Source organism: Chelonoidis abingdonii, chromosome 3 (assembly GCF_003597395.2).
Source record: "Chelonoidis abingdonii isolate Lonesome George chromosome 3, CheloAbing_2.0, whole genome shotgun sequence".
NCBI classification, from domain to species: Eukaryota; Metazoa; Chordata; order Testudines; family Testudinidae; genus Chelonoidis; species Chelonoidis abingdonii.
The window spans coordinates 134788292-134800246 of record NC_133771.1 but is presented as its reverse complement, the minus strand read 5'-3'; the positions used below and the strand labels follow the sequence as shown (position 1 = coordinate 134800246).

The window sequence follows — 11955 nt, the reverse complement described above, 5'->3', positions numbered from 1 at the left end:
AAAGGAATTACATGAGGGGAGACCGTATTACATCGTGACAGCTGGAAAACTGGGGACTGAAAAATGTAAAAGAGAGCTGGGTTCTTTTATGCCTCCTGCACACCTACCCAAAGTACCTTTTAATTAATTTGTGTGGTGTGGGGACTTCCAGCATATAGGCAGTATAGGGCAAACCCTGGTTTCATTGAAGTTAGTGGTAAAATTCCCATGGACTTCAGGGAGGTCAGGATTATTCCACAAAAGCATACACAATAGCCATATTTTATAGATATTGCTTATTTGCTCTTATGCTTCTTGTGGATTAATTGTGTATTTTTTAAAGGATCCAAGTATACCAGTTCAGGAATTGTGTTAAAATTACATTTAAATATAGTTCCAACTAACAAGCCTCAAAGACCCCACCTTCATTAGAGACCAGATCCTTAGCTAGTGTAAATCAGTGCTTCCCCAATGGAGCTAATACAACAATGCTGACTTACAAAGTTAAGATCTGGCCCCAGAAGTACAAGTGTATTTTTGTAACCAGGTTGTGACACTCTCATTTGACCCAGTTAACAATGAACATTATTGATTTATGTCCACTCAGCAGCTTTATACAACCATCAGCTAAGTCTGCTTCCACCCCTCCCACATCACGTTTGTATGAGTACTTTCTGAGAAAATCTGTGCAGCTTAACCTACAGTTCTTCAGAGGGCCACCATGCCCAGAGGACATGGATAGAGAGCAACACCAGCATATGGTGGCAATGACAACCATTCTAATGATGCTGATCAATGCAGGGAGGATAATGCCGTGCAAAGCTTTGATGCTATCCTGCATAAACTGCCAGATGCTCCCAGAAATGTCCAATCAAAACAAGTTTCTGATAATCCACATATAGAGGCTTCATCTAATGTTAAGAAAGTTTTGTAATCTCACCAAAACTTCTAATCAACAATTCCTTTAGTTCAAATGCCATTCATTAATTCCACTCTGTGTTTTCTTTCAATGACTTTGGATAACTGAACATTTCAGCCAAATGAAGAGGTCAGCACAAGTGTTTAATTTAGGTCTCGTGCAAAGAGACCTGTGTGCAAAATGTAGTGTTTTCAATTCTGTCCTGCAAATCTTTCCTTTGGTTTGGATACAAGTTGATTCTCACATCAAGTGTTTATTTCATTTTTTTGATCCAACTGAACCCTAACTCTCAAAGCAAAATGTTGAATTTTGCACACTTGTGACTTGAAACCATAAATTGGCCCAATTCTGCAAAATCTTGTCTGAACCCAGGCTGAATGTAAAGTTTGTAGTGAAACAAAGCAAGTTTACTAGCACTATCTTCAAGTAGCACAGTTAGGAAATATGCACCAAATTCAGCCTCAGTATTGCAGGCATAACTCCACTGTTCTTGTTTGCTGGGGCTGAATTTGACTTTCTATCTTTTGTGCCTACAGAGCTGGAAGTGGAGGAGATGGTGAAGTATTAGTTTCAAGGAGAAAAATAATGGATGAAAAATAAATCTGGTCATTAACCCCTGATTAGGTTACTGGGTAGGACGTAGCAGATCCTTGCATTTAGAAGAATCTGGAATAGAGTGGGATATAAGAACATGGACTTCCTTAGGAAATTCCAGGGGCTATCAGGGGGATCTTTGTTCACGGGATCCTTTAGAGAAGCGCACTGTGGTTCTGAAAACATTTAGATAAGAGTTGCCCTGTTTAAGGTGTGTAATTGCGCAACATACATGGAAAAAAATAGACACTGGGCCTGATTCTCATTTTACACTAGGTCCCCTTTATTCCACTCTGGCAGTGTGAAGGGGCCTTAGTGTGGGCATAAAAGACCTTAGTGTAACTGAAAATCAGGCTCATTGTGTCAAAGTCTAGGAATAAAAAGTTTGTATCTATGTGTTGAAGTCTTAAATTATTATTATCTAGGATAATGCCAATATGCATCATATCTAATCTAAACCAATCCAACCACACACATTATCAGCCTCTGAACACACAGTATTACTATTTAATATTTATTTAACACCATACATTTGCATGGCTCTTTCCCAGGGTAAAAAAGGGACAGTCCCTATCCTGAAGAATTTATAGTCCAAGGGTCCTAAATTAGACAAACACAAGGAAGACTGAAATCATGGTCTGAGAGAGAGAGAACTGTAGCCTGAACCAAGATTTTAGTGGTAGAAATACATGGAAGAGTTGAAGTTTAGAAATGTGTTATAGGGAGAAGTGACAAGATTTGGTGGGAACCTGGAAGTGAGAAGAGAAGAAAAGGCGCTCGTGAGAGTTAAGCCCAAGGTTGTGAGTACATCTGACAGGGAGGATAGTGGAGCTGTCAGCTGTGGTGGAGGAAATAGGAAGGACAGAAGTTCACCTGTAGCAATCTGTAGATTAAAAAAGTGAGGAGACATCCAAGAGGAGATAATGGAAAAACAGGAAGAGATGCAAGTCTGGACACAGGGGAAGAGACCAGGGGTGAAGAGATACATTGAGAGGCATCAGCATAAAGATGGTATGAGATCATGAGAGCAAATGAAGTCAGCCATGGGCAAAAGAGCAAGGGTGGAAAGGGAAGGAACTGAAGGCCCTGAGGAACACCAACACAGAGGGTGAATTTTGAGTATCTGCTTCTCACAGAAGGCCCTGGATAACTCAGAGATTCATGGAGTGTAAGGCCAGACGGTAGCATTAGATCATGTAGTGTGACCACTTGTATATCACAGGCCCTTAAATTTCACTCAGTTACCCATGTATTCAGCACAACAGCCATCCCACATTAATAGCTAAGGCTCATAAATCAGACACATCTCTCTCTTCTCACATGGACTGTCTTTTTGTTCTGTGTTTGCGCAGCACCCAGGACAACGCATTCCAGGTCCATGACTGAGGCTCCTAGGCACTATGGTAATACAAACATGCAATAAATAATAAAATAACTACAGGACATAGTCTAATCTACGTCATTCTGTGTGTGCAACTCTTGTTGGTGACAGCAGTGACTCTCCAGGTGAGGAGGCGGAGATGTGGTCTTGTGATTTCAGCACAGGTCTTTGCAGGTGGGAAGCAAGGAATTTTTGGGTTTTAATCCAAACTCTGACACTGACTCTCTCTGCAGTCATGGGCAGATGTAACCACCTCAGTTTCTCAGCCTGTAAAATGGAAATAACACCTGCCAACCTGACAGGGAAGATGGCTCATTAATGTTTGTTGAGAGTTTTAAGGACAGAAAGTTCTGCGTAAGAGATACACTATTATTGTTACTATTGCTTGAAATCGCCATCATTCCGCAAGTGAATATAAAAAGGTAGAGATAATTAAATTAAATAAATAATTTAACTGTCCCTGAAATGTTTGTGATTGACCAGATCTTCCTTCCCCAAGATACAGTGACTACAGAAAAAATTAATCTCTTCTACAGGAAAGGCTGCCCTCTTCTAGGCTCTGCCCCAACTTCAAAAATGTCCCTCTAGCTTTCTGGCACTGCAACCCCACTGCCACCGTTGATAATCTGAACTCCTGCCTATGACTCAGAGTACCCATCCTTAGATCTTAGAAGCCAACCTTTTAATTTGGACAGTTTAACATGGGTATCACGCGCCCATTAACAAGGCTACAAGTCTTTTACATTTGGCCTAAGATTTGTAACACGAATTCCCACCATAACCACTTTGACCTGAAAGCTCAAAGAAAGGCTCTGGCAGCCTAACCCACACCACTCCTGGGCTGCCATTCCAGAGCACAGATAAAAGTGAAACTTGAGCAGAAAATGTTTGCGGTGCCACTGGCAATCAAGGTTTCCGTTGCCACAGTAACAGGAACACTTCATCAGCTCAGCTAACAGATGGCTAGTGAGCAACAGGCAGCATATGTTCCAATAAGCACTGACATCAGCACAGATGGAGGGTGGGCAGGAGGCTGGCCCTGAAACATAACCTGACATTTCCTTCTCATTTGGTGCTGCATTGTTATAGCTCACACAGGAAGATTAGCAGGGAAAAGTGAATAGCATTAGGGAATCTGCTCAAGAACCGATTACTAACACTTCACTGCAGTTTTAGATTTTTACTTAACCAGAGTGCAACATTGTTAACAACATTCAGTGGCACAAAGGAAAATGCAGTGGGTTTTAACGACAGGGGCTTTATTTTCATTACAGGCAGGTTTTCCCAAGAACACTAATTAACAGGGATTGCCACCTTCTAGGTGTCTAGATCTCCAGTTCTACTGATTATTTCAGCTTTTAAAAAAAAACAAAAAAACCCAGTGCAACCAAAACCCGCACAAGATTAAACAAAACCCCACAAATACATTGTGAGAAGGATATACCTTTACTCACCACACAAATAAAGTTTAAAGATTGCTACAAAAGACAAAAAACTTATAGTCACAGAAGAAAAACAGGCATATATCCCTGCTGGTGGGAACCCAGGCAAAGCTGGGCTTCAAGTGGGACTAAGGGACTCAGGAATCAGTAAGTAAATAAGTTTTAGGCAGGGATCCCATTTTATATTTATGTACTTATGCCTGGGTCAGCTGGCAGGTTGTGTGAGGATGCCCCCTTCTTCCTTCATCCTTAGCTCCCAAACACCTTTGCACGACAGATGACAAGGTAGTGACTAGATTGTGCCTCCTGAAGAGGAGAGTTTTGTATACACATGGCTAAAATGTGTACAAATAATAAATACACAAATTGATCATGCACAGAAGCCTTCTGATATGTCATAATAGCTTTAGGGCGCCTTTCTTCCACTGATGTGTATGAGATTTTCACAGATGCCTCCCTTTAATGCTAGTAGGACTTGTCTGTACATCCTTCTCTTGTGTAAGTAGGAGAATAGACCCTTCGGCGCAGCCATTCTCCACCTGTGGGTTGCAAACCCCGAGTGGGCTGCCAAATTGTTTTAGGGATGTCATGTCCCCACAGCCTGTTCTCAGTTGCAGGTCTTTTGCTGAAGTATGTTTGCCAGACACTGGTAACTCATCCCCTCAGATGCCAAGACAGCCCCAGAAACCCCAACACCAATTCCGGTGGCAGCTCCTTTGAAGCTTTACGGGAGTAAATACTCAGCACTTCTACAGCACTTTTCATCTGAGGCTCCTCAAGCCTCTTTTTCAACATTAATTAATTCTCACACCACCTCCCCCAGGTAGACATTGCTGAACCCCATTTTATAGATAAGGAGAGAGCAGTTCAGGGAGCCTAAGGCCCACATTTGCAAGTGGCCTCTAATTTTGTTGTCTCAATATTTTAATCTCAGCTTTAGACAGCTATTGTTATTCTGTATATTACAGTAGCAACTAGGGGCTCAAGCTGAGAGCAGGATCCTATTGTCCAGGCACTGTACAAACACCTAGTGAGAGACAGTCCCTGCCCCTAAAAGCTTACAGTCTAAATAGACAAGAATGGCAAAGGGTGTGAGAGGAAGCTGAAGCCCAAAGAAGTGAGGTGACTTCCCTATGGTCACACAGCAGGTCACTGACACAGCTGGGAATAAAACTCAGGTTTCCTGACTTCTAGTCCAGTGTCCTACTCACAAGACCACTGCCCAGGCAGGGCCAGATTTATACCTTAAGCGCCCCTATGCACAGCGTCGTCAGCACCCTGCCTGCGTGCAGCTGACCTTCGTGTTTTCCATAAAAAATGAAACAAAAATAAATATAAACACAGCTTCCCCTGGAAGGCACGAGACCCTCTGCCACGCACAGCGCGCCCAGCCCAAGCCGGGGCACAACCCACCAGACCCAGGACAGGCACAAAGTGGGGACTGTACCTCTCTGCACAGAGAACTGTCCCTGGGTGTCTTGCATCCCTACTGCAGCCCAGTGCGGAAGCTGTGCTCCAGCTCTGCCTGGGCAAATGAATGGGGTGCCAGCCACATCCCTTCTTCTCCCTCCCCGGCATGGGCCAGAGACAGCAGGACAGCCGAGATTGGGAAAGGGATGCTCCCAGCATGTTCAGCAGCTGCCCCTCCCAGCTACAGTTTACAGCACCCCCAAGCTGACTTGGACGCTCATACTGCTTCAGTCCCATAAGCTGGGTGGCCACCAACCCGGACCAGGAGCCCAGCCACCCGCAGGGCAGCTGTATGTATTAACTTTTTAACTTTTAACCCAGTTTTAACTTTTAGGCACCCCTAGAATGTCGGCGCCCCAGACGCGTTTCTACTGTGCCTAATTGGAAATCCAGCCCTATACCCAGGGGACCTTATTTTTAGAAGTGCTGAGTTCCTGGAGTCCCTCTGGACTCCAAGTGGAGTTATGGGTGCTCACTAAAAATGAGACCCCAAGTGTCTCAAGTTGAGCACCTAATCACTGGGCCAACCCAAATCTGTGGACATTTTATAATTTTGAGGCATTATGCGCCCAACTTTAGGCATTCAAGTTTGAAAACTTTGCCCTCTGGGACTTGTCTGAGGTTAACTTCAAATCAGTGGCACAGCCTGAATCCCAGGACTCCTATACCATTGCTCTAACTGCTAGGCCTCACATGCAAACATTAGAATGAGAGGAAAGGCTGCTGGGGACACAGCGACAGAGGACTGGTTGCGAGTGGCTGAATTATTTATGATTTATTTTGACTTAGAAAATTATGTCAATCACTTAAAAAGTGCCCATTCAATGCTCTGGGCTTCTCTATAATTTTTAACATTCCATTCTCCTCTTCAAACATTTAGGGAACAAGAAACTATGGCCTGAACCATTTAGGACTTGAAGGGGATGTCTACACTGCAGCTGTGAGCCTTCCAACGCGAGGAGACAGACTTGCGCTAGTTCCGCTGGAGTTGGGATGCTAAAAATAGTAGAGTGGACATTGTGGCTCAGTCGGCAGCTCAGATACACAGGCCCATGCAAATCCCTGGGCCTGAGTTCAGGTGGGTAGGCAGAGCCACACTGTCCACACTATTTTTAGCATCCTAGTTTGAGGAAAGCTAGCACGAGTCTGTCTATCCAGGCTGGAAGGCCCGCTCCTAGCTGCAATGTAGACACAAAAGGTTAAAACTAATACCTTGAATTTTACCCAGAAACTCAAAGTGAACGTGGGGACACATGACAGGAACCACCTCCTTCAGTGTTAATCTTTGGGGCTTTAGAATTCAAGTCTTTCCTCCAATCATTAGAGATGTCTTACTCCTTTCCTCCAATCATTAGAGATGTCTTACTCCTTTCCTCCAACGTCAACGTAACAATCAATGAACAGTTACGAGCAAGCCCTCTGTGGAAATACGCTTTCTATACAGAACATGCATTGTGGCTGCACTAATTATGCTGATTGGTATATGCTTAAAGCTGCATCACATTAAACCCTGTGGGCCACATTATCACCTGATGTAAATCAGTGTTGCTCCATTGCCATCCATGTAGCTGTGTTGGTACACACCAGCTGAAGATCTGGCCCCTTTTGTTTTCAGGCATTTCAAGCTCAGCTATAACGATTTGAAATTAAAAATTGAAGGGCTGTATTACCAGAACAACAAAGTGAATTTGCCTATAAAACAGCTGCCATGTAAATGAAGTAGGCATCTTTCAGTCAAACACATTTCATAGTGATGTCTACTATGCAGTCTCCTTAGCATCCAAGAGAACTGGTCTAGCTAGATAATGTACTCTGTATCTGAAAAATACCTTTTGTGTGCGTATTTGCACAATTTGTGTACCAAATGTTTATTTTCATAGGAGACAAGCTAGCCAACGGGAAAAGCAGTGAGCCTTAAATCTGAACAGAGATGGACTTCTTCAATGGAATCTACAGTAGCTATCTTGAAGCTGGTGCATGGTTTTCCATCAGATTATCATTTCCATACTTAACAGTATTATGTGCAGTACAAATTACTTCAACTAGCCTGATTTCAATATTTCTTTCATTTCGTAGGGGGGCAGAATAAATTATTTCTTCTCTTTCTCTCTTTCTTTCTCCCCCATTCCCTCCCCAGATCAGCCACATGCTATGATCTATCCAAGCAATCTTCCTCCTCCTCTCCCTTCCCTACCCCTCAAAACCCCAATCCTGACTTTCAGTTCCGCATTTCAAAAGCAGAAAACAAGCACATGCATCTTTGCCAAAAGCCAAAATGATTTCCCTGATTCTCTCCTCATACTAGTCACTGCTGGTTTGCTTGTTTTTGTTTTTTACAGTCATCTCTCTGGCTCTTAGCACAAGTCACCCCATTAACAAAAATTAATCTTCTTGCCCATGGTCCACATGGGTGTATGGGGTTGTCAGGGAAGGGTAGTACCTCTGATAGGGGAGCAGTCGTACTCCTAGGAGCAGCACATCCACTTTGGTCCCCACTTGACACCCAGCTCTCACCTGTGGCTCCAAGTAGCTGTCAGCACGCGACAGCGGCCACACCCTGGAAACCGTCTCGACTGGAGGGCTAAACCAGGTGAGGGTAGCTGATGAATCTGAGACTCTCGGTGAGTTAGGGCTTGTCCACCCACCCATTCCATGCGAAGGCTGGATCTGGCTGACTGAGGAAACCTGGTTCAACGGTTAGGAAGGCGGTGACAGCAAGCGTTGTGGAATGCTCAAGAGCATGACAAGACACATAGGCGTCCTGGTCATCCACTGCGCCCTGCCCTATCTCCAGCCATCTCGACTCTTGTCCTGCCACTGGATATAGATAAGAACTGGGAAGAGAGAGTGAGGTTGACGTCACGCAACTCTCCCTCACTTTAATCCAATTCACGTGCAAGTCTCGACATCATATCATATCACATCATATCAAGTCCTGTGGCGATGGGCAAGCGACAAAGCAGCAGGTGTGGATATACTGGGAGCTGTAGCTGCGGACCTGCACACAGGTGGCTCAGGTATAATGGTCGTTCCTCACTGACCGAAGCAGCAGTGGAGCTCGGCGTCTTCTTGAGCGACTGAGTAGCCCTATTCAGGATTGCACTGCTCACCTCCATAGAATGAGGAGGGGGCTAGAAAAGGTGCCTTAAACATTGCCTGCTTCACTTACCCTGGCCAGCATACTGCGGCTGGTGGGGATCCCATAAAAGCGGTCGAACAAAAACAAAACTTAGAGTGACACCGATCACCACTGGCACATGGAATGTGCACACGCTACTGGACAACATCACGGCAGACAGACCGGAGAGAAGAACAGCACTTGTCGCCAAAGAGCTCACACGCTACAACATTGACATTGCAGCCCTTAGCGAAACTCGCCTTGCTAAAGAAGGACATTTATCCGAGTCAGGCGGAGTCTATATATTCTTCTGGAGTGGCCGCAGCAGTGATGAGCGTCGTGAATCTGGAGTTGGCTTCGCCATCAAGAATCACCTTGTTTGGAAACTTGCCAGTCCCCACAAGGGTGTGAATGATCGTCTCATGACAATGCAGCTCCCGCTTCAAAAAGGAAAACAAGCTACTTTGATCAGCGCATACGCTCCCACAATGACCAATCCAGAGAATGTGAAGGATAAATTCTACGAAGAACTAGAAGCTCTGCTATCATCAGTGCACGGTACAGACAAGCTGATCCTGCTTGGCGATTTTAATGCAAGAGTCAGATGAGATGCTGCAGCCTGGGAAGGAGTCATCGGGAAAAACAATGGCCTGTTACTGCTGAAAACTTGTGCAGCACATGACCTTCTGATCACCAATACGGTCTTCCGCCTCCCTACCCGTAACAGGACTTCGTGGATGCATCCCCATTCCAAGCACTGGCATCTGATCAACTATGTCATCATCAGGAGAAGGGACAGACAAGATGTCAGGGTTACAAAAGCTCTGTGTGGCGCTGACTGTTGGATGGATCACAGGCTCATAGTATTTAAAATGAAGTTCGGTATCATGCCGAAGAGATGACCACAAGGCTGTAAGGCTCTCAAAAGGATCAACGTGTCGAAGCTGAAGAACAGCCACATCACTGAAAATCTAGTGGAAGACCTAAAGAATGAGCTTGCTGATCTTCGTAATGAGGATGATGCTGAGAAAGACTGGGAGCGATTCCGCAACACTGTCCATATAGCTTCATCGAAGGTATTGGGACCCTCCACATGCAGGCGGCAAGACTGGTTTGACGAAAATGATATAGAAATCCAGGCCTTACTTGCTGAGAAGCACCACCTGCATTGTGCATATTAGAACGATCAATCCTCAGCGGCAAAGAAGACACCCTTTATCAACGCTCGCAGAACAGTACAGAACAGACTGCGCAAAATGCGAGACTTGTGGCTGAGCGCCAAAGCAGATGAAATATAGGCGTACGCGGACAGGAACGACTATAAGCAGTTCTATGAATCCCTCAATACACTCTATGGTCCACAGTCTTCTGGGAGCTTTCCCCTCCTGAACTCTGAAGGCACTGTGCTCCTTACAGAGAAGACGCAGATTCTCCAGAGATGGGCTGAACATTTTGAAGCAGTTCCCAACTGCCCCTTAGTCATCAATGATGAGGCCATTGACAAGATGCCCCAGGTTGCAGTCAATGACTCCATGGATGCTTCACCAGAAGAGGACGAAGTGAAGAAAGCCCTTAACCAGCTGTCAAGTGGCAAAGCCCCAGGGTCAGATGCCATACCAGCAGAGGTGTACAATGTCGGTGGACCCGTGCCGCTACAGAAACTCACTGAGCTGTTTCAGTCCTTCTGGAAGCAGGGATCCATTCTACATGAATTTAGAGATGTGTCCATTGTGCACCTCTATAAGAGGAAGGGCAATCGCCAGGTACGCGACAATCACCGTGGAATCTCGCTGCTCTCTACAGTGGGGAAAGTTCTTGCACGGGTTCTGTTGAACCGATTGATCACTCACCCGGAGCAGGGCTTACTGCCAGAACCACAGTGCGGCTTTGGAAAGGGACGTGGGCCTATTGACATGATCTTCGCTGCGCGTCAGCTACAGGAGAAATGTCAAGAGCAGAATCGTGAACTCTACACAACTTTTGTGGACCTCACGAAAGCATTCGACTCTGTCAGTGGCCAGGGCCTGTGGAGGATCATGTCGAAATTTGGCTGTCCAGACAGATTCATACGAATGGTACGTCAGTTTCATCACAGTATGATGGCTCGTGTCCTGGATGATGGTGAAACATCTGAGGCCTTCCCAGTCACCAACGGCGTTAAGCAAGGATGTGTTTTAGCACCCACTTTGTTCAGCATGATATTCTCTGCCATTCTGACTGATGCCTTTCAACACTGCACTGAAGGAGTAGGCCTGAAGTACAGAACCAATGGGAAACTATTCAATCTGAGGCGACTGCATGCCATCACCAAGGTGAAGGAAACTGTACTTCGAGACTTTCGCTTTGTCGATGATTATGCTCTGAATGCTAGTACAGAGCCAGAAATGCAAGCCAGTATGGACAAGTTTTCATCTGCACACAACAACTTCGGTCTCACCATTAACATCAAGAAGACTGAGGTCATGCACCAGCCAGCTCCCCATGCTCCGCACTCAGAACCGTTCATCACTGTAAATGGACAGAGACTTCAGGAGTGGACCACTTCACGTACCTGGGCAGTACCCTTTCCTGAGCAGTGTCAATCGATGATGAAGTAAACTGCCGAATTGCTAAAGCCAGCTCTGCATTTGGCCGATTGCGCTCCAACATCTGGGAACGTCGAGGGTTCAGCCTACCAATGAAGCTGAAGGTCTACCGAGCAGTGGTGCTTCCAACTCTGCTGTACGCCTGTGAGACGTGGACTGTTTATCAGAGTCATGCACGAAGGCTCATTCACTTCCATATTTCCTGTCTGCGAAAGCTTCTAAAAATCAGATGGCAGGACAAAGTGCCCGATACTGAAGTCCTTACCAGAGCCAGTCTGCTGTCAGTTCACACACTGCTGATGAGAGTCCAGACCAGATGGGCCGGACATGTCGTGAGAATGTCAGATGAGCGCACTCCTAAACAACTCTTCTATGGAGAACTCACCCAGGGAAAGCGCTCCCATGGAGGACAAAAGAAGTGGTTCCAGGACACGCTGAAGACCTCTCTGAAGTCCTTCAAGATCAAC

General features: G+C 45.4%; 1 protein-coding gene across 1 annotated transcript; it reads left to right on the top strand.

The window, feature by feature from the left end:
- Window positions 1-2415: 2415 nt before the first annotated feature.
- On the top strand, window positions 2416-11955 carry LOC116828189 (uncharacterized; the record flags this gene model as incomplete). The annotated part of the gene is given in 5 exon segments (XM_075064575.1): window positions 2416-2503; window positions 8964-9785; window positions 9879-9979; window positions 10598-11212; window positions 11443-11955. Coding segments are annotated over 5 exon segments (2139 nt in total), but the record flags the coding sequence as incomplete, so codon positions are not given.